Here is a 13,273-nt window from a genome sequence, read left to right as displayed (position 1 = left end):
CATGCACAACGGGAGCCGGCGGCGGTGCTACAGGGTCCTAAAGGGCACCTCGGTCCCTCTGCCGCCTGGGGCGGGCGTTAAAGGGGATGCTCAAGTAACACGTGCTGCGGCTGCAAAGGGCAGAGCCAATCAACAAAGACGACCCAGATGTTAGTGAGAATACAGCTGTTTTAATAATTCAAATAGCAGCTCAGTATGTTTCCCGGTTGTTATACATGGTTGCACAATCTGAGGCTGGTTAAATACAATCAAGTTTGCAAAATCTCTTGGAATCGTTTCCAGATTACAACATGCAAGTGACCATGAAAATATTTGGCTTTTTACTTTATTCTTAAACTTTCTGAACAGGCACTTACATGAGGGAGTTGAATTTGCTCTCAAAGATATCTGCATTAGAAGTATACCAGCATAAAGTACAGCATTGTTGTCTGCTTTATCAAAGTGCCATAGTAATAAAACAGTTCTTACAGAAATGTAATTCGATTATTTACTTACTCATAAAGTAAGGTTACCAATGACACTTGCACCAGAGTTGAGAAGCCTTGGTTTATAGACCAAGTGAACTACAAGCACAAGTAGGCTTCCACACAGCAGGCTTTGTTTCATGCCCAAGTCATGTGTCTGATAACAGACTGCATGCTCAGTTATGAACAGATGAAAGCTATTTTTAAGCTATTTCTTCAAACACTAAATGCATATGAGATGATTAAGAGAAACAATCTGCTGTGCCAGACAAGCTTCTAACAGTTTTAAGGCTTGCCTGGCTTCAAAATACCTTTCCTGAAGACTACAAAGGAGCTTGTGTGCCCTTATAACAGGTCCAGATGGACTAGGAAGAGGATGTCCTTTGAGAACAGTTCGTCTCTCCTGTCAGGACAGTGAGGAGACAGACTCTGAAAACAGTGGAAGCATGAAGCCAAGAGGAATCACAGTTTCACGTTTTTGCAAAATAATCTGTTACCAGCATTTATTTCATCAATAAGAGATAACTACCTTCAAATACTTCACCCGCTCACCACTTGAAGGTGAAATCACAACAAGATCTCTACAATGGCTGGTTACCAGGCAACAAGCACCCAAAAGTCAGGAGTGAACCACATGAAAGGCTTAGAGAAGTATGGCAGAGAGAGAATTGGGGGAAAGAGAGCAAAGATGCTTCCTAACATTCTTCGTTACTGACATTTTCAAAGCTTCTCAGAAACCTTGCTAAGGTGTCCAAAGACTCCACAGTTACAGTGCATATACATGCAGTTTCAGTTAAACCCTGTCTAACATGGTAATAAGAAGTCTTAAGACAGGTAAGTGTCTTAGAAATCAATCTCACTGTAAACCTCCATTTTTAGTGTGATTTAGTCAATTGCATCTTACTGTAGTTTCAAACCAAAACAAATAGACATAAGCAACATTGGAAAGAAACATGCAATAAACAACATGACAAAAGGGAAATGCTTTAGTCTACACTGTATAGGTGATCAGCAAAAATCAAATATACCAGCCTACCATGCATGGAGATAATCAGATTTAAGATTATGTATATCCAAGTGCATATAACATTATCAAATAAAAGTAAATGTGCAGTATAAAATATAGCTTAAGAAAGTTCCAGTGTTTGAGAAAGCACTTTATTTTAAATTTATATACATACTTGAATGTTTAACTGAAGAACGCTTTAGTAGTATGGTAAATGCAGCACTGCAAGATGAAGGAAGAGAGTTGTATGGGAATTCTGGCCTTCTTTTCCCACAGGCTGCTGCCACCTTTAACCTGCTGATGCATCACAAAGTTTTTCACCTTATACAAGTTCACATTTCAGGTTGCTCAGCAGATGTTTGTGATTCTGGAGATTCAAATCGCTGGTGAAAGTTTGTTCGTTGTTTCCTCAGCTTCTCAGGAGCTTTTCTCCATAAATTTATTTCCTATTTGAGGAAGCAAATGCTTTTGAAACCACCAATAACCATTAAGTCAGCAGCATCAAATATTTCAAGCTCCTGATAGACAAAGACTTTTTTGGGGAAATAAATAAAACAAAACACAAAACCCAAAACACCACAGACCACAAAAACTGCATCCCAATTAGTTACAGAACAGTGAAGTACATATGGAAAGTAACAGAAAGATGACACAAGTAAATTTACATATTTTGTTACTGTCTGAACACTTATCTTTATTAATCTTGAATAGTCACTTCTTTCTTCCTTAACAACCCTGCTCTCAACTTTGAAAGGACTGTAGTTTTTCTTCCTCTTTTTCTCAAAATGTAAAGCCCATCATGGCCATTGTATGCTTGGCACAGTTACATTCTGTTCAACATGTTTAATTACACTGCCTTAACTACTCTGTAATAGGAAAATTCTGACCTAATCCACATAGCTTCATTCCAGTGGTACTCCTTTCATGACCTCAACTTCTGTTACATTTACAGTCAGATGTCTTATCCCTTATTATAATTTTGCAATTTTGAACCTGGGATAATGCTGGGAAGAGAAATCTACCTGCAGTAGTTTAAGCAAGCAAGCAAACAAATGCAACTCGAGCTTATTTTACCCACAAAGTGTTTTCCCTGAATATTCAGAATGCAAGGTTGTTCTGTGGCATGAACATGTTATACTTGCTAGATAAGTATCAATCATTCCCCTTGACTACGTTTTGCAAGCTAACATTTTCTGTACAGCTTCCAGTACACTCACCAGCAGAAATGGTTATGCCATACACGAAGCACAGGTGGCTTTTGACATGCTGAACATTCAAAGCAGCATGTACAACAACAGATAATTCTGCAACAAAATTCCTCAGACCATACCTGCTGTTTAAAGTACCGTCTGTCTTCTTCATCCACAAGCACTAGATTTAAGAAGTACCTCACTGAAAATTTTTTGTTCACATCCCTCATTGTTGGAGTTGGGTCATAGCCTGCTAAGAACAGCCTTATGGGAATCGATTCACCTTAAAAGAAAAAAAAAAAAAAAGCTTCAATTAGCTCCTTAAAACTGGACGTCACCCATACAGTTTCAGAAGACATGCAAAATAAAGGCAGTTTCCCTAGCATTGTCTGTGCCCCTTTCCTTGACTAAAGAATATAAAAACGAAGTGCTCTTGCGGCCAAGAAGGCAAATGGCATCTTAGGGTGCATTAGAAAGGGAGTGGTTAGTAGGTCAAGAGAGGTTCTCCTCCCCCTCTACTCAGCCTTGGTGAGGCCGCATCTAGAATATTGCGTCCAGTTCTGGGCCCCTCTGTTCAAGAAGGACAGGGAATTGCTTGAAGGAGTCCAGCGCAGAGCCACAAAGATGATTAAGGGAGTGGAACATCTCCCTTATGAGGAGAGGCTGAGGGAGCTGGGTCTCTTTAGCTTGGAGAAGAGGAGACTGAGGGGTGACCTCATCAATGTTTACAAATATGTAAAGGGTAGGTGTCAGGATGATGGAGCTAGGCTTTTTTCAGTGATATCCAGTGATAGGACAAGGGGCAATGGGTGTAAACTAGAGCATAGGAAGTTCCACGTTAACATCAGGAAGAACTTCTTTACTGTAAGAGTGACAGAGCACTGGAACAGGTTGCCCAGGGGGGTTGTGGAGTCTCCTACACTGGAGATATTCAAGGCCCGCCTGGACAAGTTCCTGTGTGATGTACTGTAGGTTACCCTGCTCTTGCAGGGGGGTTGGACTAGATGATCTTTTGAGGTCCCTTCCAACCCTTGGGATTCTGTGATTCTGTGAAAGAACATCACAAATGTAACACAGCACAGAGGCAAGAGTGAAATCCAAAGTGGTAACACTTCCTCAGCAGAAGCACGGTAGCCAGGCAAGACAACAGGATCTGTATCCTGAACTTTACACCATGGAATCAGGTTTGAACCAAAGTGATAAAAAAAATTAGTCCTAGAATTTCCAGTGGTAAGTAAGGGTAAGAATTACTAGGATCCCAACTGAAATACTCTAAGTTAGTAAAAAATGTCTGCTTTGAAAAGGAAAATCCACTATCATTTCAGCAACCTAAGAAGTGTGGTTTCTCCAAGAAAAATCTATGCAAGTAATCTCTTCCCCTCCAGATGTTTTTAAATACAGTTTTAACTCAAAATGCTCACTTCAAAAACAGCACAGTTACTTACCTTTAACAGGTGCACCATCCATTATTTCATACTTTGCAATGGTTTCAGTCTCTGTTGTGGTACTGGGTCCTGGTGAAACAAGTTTTCACTGTGAGAACACATGCTTCAGTTTTAAACATTTACAAAGCTTTATCACAGCAATTTCTACTCTGCAGCATTTAGTTTAAACAACATGACATTTTTTGACTTGGTCTTGCATACAAGTTACACATAGCTAAAAAAAGCAAAAGCCTCTCCCAGGCAAAGCATCTATTTCTTACTCTCTCCTCCCCACACTAAAAAGAGGCTGTATTTAGCACTTCAAAAGAACTCTGCGTATGCAGGCATTAAATAAGGGACAAACACGTGGGATAAGAATGTGAAACCACTCTGTTTGGTGACCAGTGCTAGCGACTGATACTGCTAAGCCATGATCAGACTAGGAATCTGAAGGGTTATCAACTAGCACAAGAGCCATCTTTCTCCAGAGACTAGGATGAAGAAACCAGAGCACCTAATTTAGCCACAAAAGCCAACAACATAGTAGAGCTTTCTGCCATTCCTCTATTGCTATGGAAGCTTTCCTATTCTCCACACAAACAGCTCACTGGGGCCCCAGCCACTGAGGAATGAAGTCATGAGCCATAGCCTCTTGCTGCCTTCCTAGTTCCAGGGTGTACAAGCCTGATCTGCAATATTCAAGCTGTTGCTGCTTCAAAGCCTCTTGATACTTCCATCATATCAGTCTTAGACCAACTGAAAATGGCACTTTCCTAAACCATGAGAGATTCACGCTAATCTTTATCAAGCCTGCTTTACAAGTTAATCTCTGCAGAGGCAATGAGTTTTCAAGATTCATTTAATACCTTCTCCCTTGTTAATTATCTGTCAGGACTGATAAAGATGCTGCATATTTATGCTCAAGTTCCACTTACAACTGTTCATATTTGTGAAGCTAGCCCAACAGTCACAATTCCAGGACAATGCTACAGACTAAGTTGACTACTACGTACGATTACCAAAGCACAAAATGAAAATGGCAGCCAAACAGCAGTGAGAAAGAAGCACATGGAGCATTAGTTTAGCCAAAGCTGCAACTATTTTCTCCAGGCCTGCATAAGGCTCAACAGACATACAAGTTGCCATTTCTTTTAGACTTTGTTTCTCTTACCAATTCCAGTAATCTCCTTTTTGATCAGCTGCAGCTCCATGTGCTGAATTTTTATTCTCACTAAGAGGAAATAAATTTTTCCAACAATCACATCCTTTAAATGATACCTTTAAAAGAATGGAATTGGGGTTTTAATTAAAGAATAAACAGATTTTTTACACCTTCCTGAATAGAAGTTATACAGGCAGTTGCCTTATCTGCTTGTTAACTACTTAGAGCTTACTTCCCCACCAAGCAAAGCATCTCAGCCAGACCAGTGCAATTAGCACCTTTCCATTATTGCCATATTAGTAAAGGAAGTACTGCAATTATACTGAAAAAGTATAAATGCAGAAATCAAGTCTTAAATATTTGCTAGTGACCTTCCTGTTAGCACTGGAGGCAGAACAGACAAGTATTTCTCAAAGATCACTGTGTAATTAGTACCCAGTAACCAAACAGCTCAACACAATACTTGAAAATGTTGCTTTACATTTTAAGTCTCCAGATGCCACAATTGTTCATCAATTATTATGTACTCCACACTTTAATCCCCAAGATATTTATTTCAATCTCTTTTGTTCTAAGTGACACTTACTTTGACTTATTGTATTCAAATTCTATATGAAGACAGTCTTCAATGCCTACTTCCATTTTAATGGAGTTGTTCACATCTGGGTATGTAGCAAGCTGGTGAACAATCAGATCATATTCTTTCACCAAGTCTGACAGCCGTCTCACTATTGTCACTTTCAGAAAATACCTAGGAAGAAAGCCACCAAGTTAGCCGTAATTATTCAGAATTGCATAAGCAAAAGCCCTCTGAAGTACAGGTCATCTTTGAAAAACAGGAGTACACTCTTAAGACTAAGCAGAGAAGAGTAAGACACCAAAATACAAGACAAAACACTTCTAAGTAGAAACATGGGGACTATCTTCACTTGGTTGAACTGAAAGATTTTATCTATACAAACAACACTGAGCAATTCCAAAAAAGTAGAAATGGCTACATTATAACAACCTTAACTCCAATCAAGGCACACTAGTTACTGGCTGTTACAGGTCTGATTTGAAACCCAAAAGGAGGAAGAGGGGGAGAGGGCACCATAATTGCTAAATTACAGATTTTCTGCAGGGGAGGAGAGGAGAGAAGGCTTAACAGTCACAAACCTCAGTCTGACATTGGCACCAATGTAGGATTCATATGGCTTTTCAACCTGCATGAATTCAAAGTCATAGCTTCTGCTTTGGGTCAGCTCTCCAGGTAAGGCCAGTTCTTTCACTAAGTTTACAAATTCGTGGGTATTGCTTTTGTCATTGAAGAGTTCTGCAGTTAAGGAAGTTAAAAGGAAAATATGTTACAGTGTTTATTTTTAGCAGACAAAATTGTCTCTATTTTGTCAGGAGCGGGTAGGAGAGGAGACAATCAATTAAGTTACATGTATGTGACCAAATGTTGTATCCAATTTTTCTAAGTTATCTTCAGTTTCAGCAGCCTACAGTAAGCATGGCTAAAGAACTAACTGCAACAAACAGAACACATACTTTAAGCTTCATTAGCATGGCATTTTTTTAAATGACAGTTTAGCTAGCTTTAATAAGTACCTCCTGTAATTCTCTGTAATTAGCGTTGCCTGATTTTGGCTTCAGCATTTATTGCTGAAGGCACAAAACCTAAGCGAGATCAAGACTGGCTCATACAGGACAGGCCAGCAATCTCAGCTGGTCTCCCACAGATTAACACCACCTATCAAATGATTTACTATTACTACTAGGCTACAATCAAATGGCTTATTATGACCACTGGTCTAAGACGGCCACTTGGAAACAAGTTCTTAATATGTAGGCATAGACACGGCAGTTTCACAGCAACAGAACCTCCTGTCTCCAGACCTGTGTCATTATAATTCATCCTAGATCTATGTCATACAACTCTCAACAAGATAGTTAAAAAAAAAATGACATTAGTCTCAAGTGGTTCTTAATCAAACTTTTAACCAGTCTGACAGACAAAATGCTCACTATCCCAGTTCTCTCTCACATGTACATATCTTCCCTCCCAATGACTCTGAGTAACACAAATCAGTACATCATTTGTATTAAAATAAGGAATATATAATCTTCCTTTGGCACTTTATCAAGTAATCTGACAAAGTTGCAATGTTAGAGCCAAACTGCTGACAGTGCAAAGTTCCATAAACCACACACACCTACTATCCCTTTTATAGCTTAAACTCACCAATTTGTCCTACAAATTCAATTCTAATTCCTTGGTGCTCTAGTCTCTTTCCATGCTTAAGGGAAATGTTCACCTAGCAAGGGAAAAAACAATTAAAACAAACCACCAGTTACATTTTTTTCTAACACTTTAATACATGATCCCAGTAAGAAGACAAACATTACTACATTCCTATGAAAGACCTCTTCTCAATTGCACTACCTGAGCTTGAAGGCATCCAAATCAAACAGCTAGTTATGAAATTAAGCATTATGAAGGCACCATTAAAGCAGTTAAGAAAAATCTAATCATCCACGAACCTGAGTTTATAATGAAGCTTGAAATCCCCGAGTCCCAAAATTAATAATCCCAGCTAGACCTTAAGCAGAATTCTCATAAGCCAGTTGTGACCTTCTTGGAATCTTTGAAGGCAGAAAACCTAAAGCCATCTTCTGACAGTCATATTGGGAAGTCCAAAAAAGAACTGCCGTAAGATGCACTCCTTTCAAGTCAAGTGAACCTAAGTCCCTTCCTCAGCAGCCAGCCACATAGTGGTGTTAGAGAAGTCAATGAAAAATAACAGATAATGAAACCTACTATCAAGACCTTCACTTGTGAATTTGATTCTCAAAACCACACCTAACCTCACAAGAAAAAATTCCATATTCTTACTTTCTATGGAAACATAAATATTAAGCATACATAGTGTTCTCTTACAAGGTAGTGATGACTAGAGAAATTCCTGTACCTTAAAACCCAGTATATTGTTGATATCAGAGTAGGAAGTAAACTACTTGAATAACTTATCTTTGTAGTAAAAAGGAGGAAAGAGGTAAAAAGAAGTTGTCCAATAAATTACTAGTCTTCCAGACCTCCTCATTCCACTGTGCTTCTGTCAGCCAGAAGGCTAACACCTTTCGTCATCAGGCATCTCTCAGGCATTGGCCATGAAAGTGAGAAGTGCTCAGGCCAACGAACAGAAAAAAGCTAGTTTTCTCAATTTCCTGAGTTTTGAAGCCCATCTTTTTAGAGTTTCACATCTCTGAAAGGATCTTTCTAGAAAACCAAGATCTTAGCACGGAAAGATATCTTAAGACCAAAAAGATGCTCAGTGACAACAGGTTAGTCAAGATCAAAGTAGTTATTTGGAAGTCAATCTCAGTACCCAATAACAAGTTTTTTTGAGGAAAAGTAAGTCGTAACACAATCATTCAGAAAGCAAGAATGGCTCCAGTAAAACCAGAGTGATGGCAAGGAGTCATTGTCCCTCTTCACACACACACACCCCCAACAAGAAAAAGTCTTGTTGATGGAGCAGCCAGCTCAACTTCATGTATTACTGGTCTTATGCAATTCCATAAACCACTCCAGGGCATGAAACACAAGGTTTAGCTTCAGGGTGTGCAAAGCAAGTTGGCTTTGCCAGCCAGAAACTACTGTTACATGGCTGGGTTGTGGATTTTGGAGTTCAAGGGGAAGCAGAAGCAGGAGGATTCAGTCTGGAATAGTTTTTCTGTCAGAAGCAATGACAGGATTGCACATGGTTGCACAAAAAGCTTATTCAGAAATGCAAGTTGACCTGAAACAAAAAACTAGTGAAACGTTCCATTTTACCAGTTGCCTGAATGACTACAGGTAAAAAACAAAAACAAACCCACATATAGGAAAACAGTGTTTCCTGTCTGAATGACAACACAAGCTGAAATGGCAGCTCTTGCTTATATCAGTTTTTCATTTACCTTCTTATATGCATTCATACGCCAGAGCCAGTACAGTATTAATATTCACTTTAAAAAATATTTACCTTTCCCGTAACAGATTCTCCATCATAGAAGAGAAAATGCTTTTCTACTTTACCATCTTCTGTTTTGATTTCTGCTGTTTTTCGTGTTTCAGCATCATTGAGAATAACATCAATCTCACCAACCGAACTGAAGAAGCCTCCAAGAAAACTCTGGAATAACAAAGAATTAGAAAAATCACTACACAGTGGACACGCCATTTAAAATGTGGTACTTACTTGCAGCTGTACATTATACATTGGGAAAAAACATTTGTGCTCCCATGAAGCTACAAAGCCATTATGTGTTAAAGACCAAAGAAACAGCAATGACAAAAAGACAGTTGTTCACCTCACAAATAACTGAGGTCAGTAACAGCTCTTACAAAATATAGCGCTTATAAAAAAAAGTACACAGTGTAATCACCATTATTACTCCTACAGTAAAATACTAACAAATATTTAAAACATTACTGTTGTACACTCAGCTTCAGTTTCTGACACTGCAAAGTTTACAATCACTGGTTTCACTTAAAAAAATTAATTTTTAAACCACAGTTAAAAAAAACCAACAAACCAAACAAACCACAAACAACAAACTTTTAGCAAATATATTCCATCTGGTTTAAGATTTGAGATATTAAACAAAAACTGCTTTATACCCACTATAACTTACTGCAGAAATAGCAGTAACAAGTATGATCAGAAGCAAGGCAATAACAGAGCAAAGCAGGGTGAAAAAAACAACAGGGGATATAATACAAGACCTAAAGCATCCCCCTGGTTAGTGAAGGGAAATACAGATTTTTATTTGACGTTTCTTGCTACGCCTCTTAACCAATAAGGTGAGCACTAACAGGTTCAAGAGGCAGCTGTTCTTCATGCAGTCTACCTTAGTTACTCTGCCAGATAGAGTGGATGTTACAAGTTTGCCTGTAATACTGCTCCAGGCACCAATCCATTATGAGCATCAAGTGTTTGTCCTCACCTTACAACAGCATTCCCTAGGCACGAACTTTCGACCAGCACCAAACATAAGAAACTAGGAGAGATCATCCTTTGACCTTGCACAAACATTTCTTACAAGAAGCTGCAAAACATGTTAGTGGCTCTATGGGAAACTCAACAAGATAAGGACAAAAGTCAACATTTTCTCCTAAGAATTAAACACTAATCTGCTTTGATGTACTGTAGCAGACAACACTAATTCAGTACAATTTTGACGGGGGCTGGAGAACGTACACTATGTTCTCAACAACAGCATCCGCTTCAACTATATGAATTCGGTGTATATGAAACAGTCATTCTCATTTCATCAATATCAAAACCTGAGTAAAAACACATTTCAACACATTGTGTTGAAACTGAAGTTTGAAATGCAGCATTAATAGCAAAAAGTCTAGAACAGTTTGATCTGAATAATACTCCTTAGCAGTGTTAAGACTGAGTGACTTTTTGCTTACCCCTACAAGACAAGCAAAGACGTGGTGCAAGCTTGAGCTATAAAACACCGATTCACACAAGATTAAACTGACTTTCTATTTGTTCAGATAGCAAGCAGCCCTAGTTCAATCCACAAAGACGTCTAGAACTACAACTGAAACCCAGTTATAGCTACTTCACATTCTCCAAGGAAAGAAGCAGATGACCAACAAGGTGGTCAAATATAACACCAAACTGTCTTCCAAGTCCCTGCCAAGCAAATATTTGCATTAACTGCTGAAACAAGAATTTTTTATTTTTTTTAAATCACTGCACACTAGAACCATTCTTGATTTTTGGCTCCTGCAGAAGGGAGAAAGAAGAAAGTTTCAGTAAGAACTGTTACAAGTTCCTGTCAAACATGCCCTTATCGTTTCCTTACAAAATGTACTCATTTTTTCCAGATTAGCCTTATACCTCCCCCCCAACTAAACATGGAAGAAAATTACGTTTACATAAACATCATACAAGATACTCTCACAGTACCTTACAAATTATGAACCTGTACCATCATTTAAAAGTCAGCCAGAGCTAACACTGGTAACACAGGACTTCTCGAGACACTGTGCATGAATATTTCAACTGTACTCCTTCGAGATCAGCCATGATCTCATCTAGAGAGGGCAACAACATATGGAATAAAGAAGTCAACAGCTGTTATCTCCTCCAGTTGCTATCGAAGATACTGCTGCAAGGAAACTATGCAAAACAAGAATATTTTAAGAAGCCATCATATGGCTTATTATGTTACAGCTTAAGAAAATGAGGAGAACTAAGGTTTTCACAAGCTGGCCAAGTGCTAAGCTATGTTCTTGATTTCATGCAAAAGACGCTGAAAATTTTGCTTCATCAGGGTCAAAAATCAATCTGCATTCAGTCCTTAAGTGTTACGGCTGTACTAAAGGACTTGAAGGACTCCCAGCAGCTGATCAACGGTGCAGAAATCCCAGCCTGAGGTTCACATACAGCCCTAAAATGTTTCTGCATGTCCAACATGTTAAAAAATCCACACACTTCAGAACCAAATCTAGCTTATTCTTTAAAATAATGTGGTTTTTTTTCAACCTATACATCACAGCACACCAAGCACTTTGCCTAGGCCAGGCCTGCTAAGCACAAAGTGGCCTCTATTTCACCAGCCCTGAAGGATAACTACCAACTACTGTCATTTTAATTGCTGCCTTAAGGGACAACTAAAAGATTTACTGATGTTTTCAGGACTATCACATGCACTCTCTCCAAAGCCTCCCCGACAGCAGCTGTGTGGGAAAAATGGAAGCCGAGTTCCATGGCTAATCGCCGTCCTGGTGAAGACATGTGCGGATGGAAAAGCTAGGAAACATCCCAAGCCTTAATCCATAAGTTATATTAAAAACACCCAAACCTTTCTTTTTCGCTTGCCGTCTTGTCAGCTCTCCCCCGAGCCCGCCCCGCACAGCGGCGGCTCACGCCGGGAGGCCGCCGCCACCTCCACGGGGCGGCCGCACCCGGGCCCGGGCACAGCTCGGGGCGAGGCGGGCAGCGGGGAGCGGGGCGGCCGCATGACGCAGGCCGGGGAGGGGGCGGCTAGACCGGCGGCGGGGGGAAGGGTGTCACCGGGCGCTCCGCAGCCCCACCGGAGGTGAGGGAGAGAGGACCGGCGGCACCGGAGTGCAAACTGCGCGCCCGGCGGGCCGACTCTCCTCACGCACAACCCGGAGCCACAGGTGGGGAGGGAGGGAGGGAGGGCGGGAGGAAGGAAGGGATGGAGGGAGAAAGGAGGAGGCACCGCCCGGCCAAACACCGCCATCGCCTGAGGCGGCGGTCGCGAGCGCGGCGGCTGCGGAGCAGCCTCCCACGTAACGCCGCGGCGGCGGCGGCCGCCCCTCCCGCACTCACCATGGTGCGCTCCCCGCCGCGGCTCGCTACCCGCCCCGCGCGCCGCCAGCACCAGCCGCCCGGCCCGCGCCCCTGTCATGTGACCTTACAGCCCGGCCACGCCACGCCCCCCCCCCCCCCGCCGCACGTGACCGCCTCCCTCCACCATTGCCGCCACCACCGCCTCTCGCTCCAAGCCCGCCGAAGGGCCGGCCCGCAGGCGGGACGGGGCGCAGGCGGTGTCGGCGCATGCGCGGCGTGCGGGCTGGCGCCGCCTAGCGGCCGGGGGGTGTATCTCTCAGGAAATAACGGGTGAAATCAGAACCCCAGAATCAGCCAGGCTGGAAAATACCTTTGAAATCATCAAGTCCAACCATTACCTCAGCACTGCCAAGTCCACCGCTAAACCATGTCACCGAGGGCCACATGGTTTTTGAACACTTCCAGGGACAGTGATTCCACCACTGCCCTGGACAGCCTGTTCCAGTGGCTGACCACCCTCCGTGATGAAATTGTTCCTAATATCCAGTCTAAACCTACCCTGGCACAGCTTGAGGTCGTTACCTGTTGGCCTATCTCTTGTTACTTGGGAGGGAGACCCATCCCCACCTCACTGCAACCTCCTTTCAGGTAGCTGTAGAGATTAGGACCCCATGAGCTTTCTCTTCTCCAGACTGAACAACCCCAGTTCCCTCGGACACT

General features: G+C 41.6%; 1 protein-coding gene across 1 annotated transcript; it reads right to left on the bottom strand.

The window, feature by feature from the left end:
* Positions 1-150: 150 nt before the first annotated feature.
* Positions 151-12,700, bottom strand: VPS26A (VPS26 retromer complex component A). Its single transcript, XM_065670999.1, has 9 exons — positions 12,593-12,700; positions 9,257-9,406; positions 7,474-7,546; positions 6,405-6,561; positions 5,833-5,997; positions 5,256-5,362; positions 4,106-4,174; positions 2,801-2,943; positions 151-1,916 (listed from the first exon to the last, which is right to left on the bottom strand). Exons 1-9 carry the CDS (start codon positions 12,593-12,595, stop codon positions 1,803-1,805), a joined length of 981 nt encoding a protein of 326 aa, XP_065527071.1. The 5' UTR covers positions 12,596-12,700; the 3' UTR covers positions 151-1,802.
* Between the last annotated feature and the right edge of the window lie 573 nt (positions 12,701-13,273).

This window comes from Lathamus discolor, chromosome 3, assembly GCF_037157495.1.
Source record: "Lathamus discolor isolate bLatDis1 chromosome 3, bLatDis1.hap1, whole genome shotgun sequence".
Lineage (NCBI taxonomy): Eukaryota > Metazoa > Chordata > Aves > Psittaciformes > Psittacidae > Lathamus > Lathamus discolor.
This window is presented reverse-complemented; position numbering and strand designations above follow the sequence as displayed.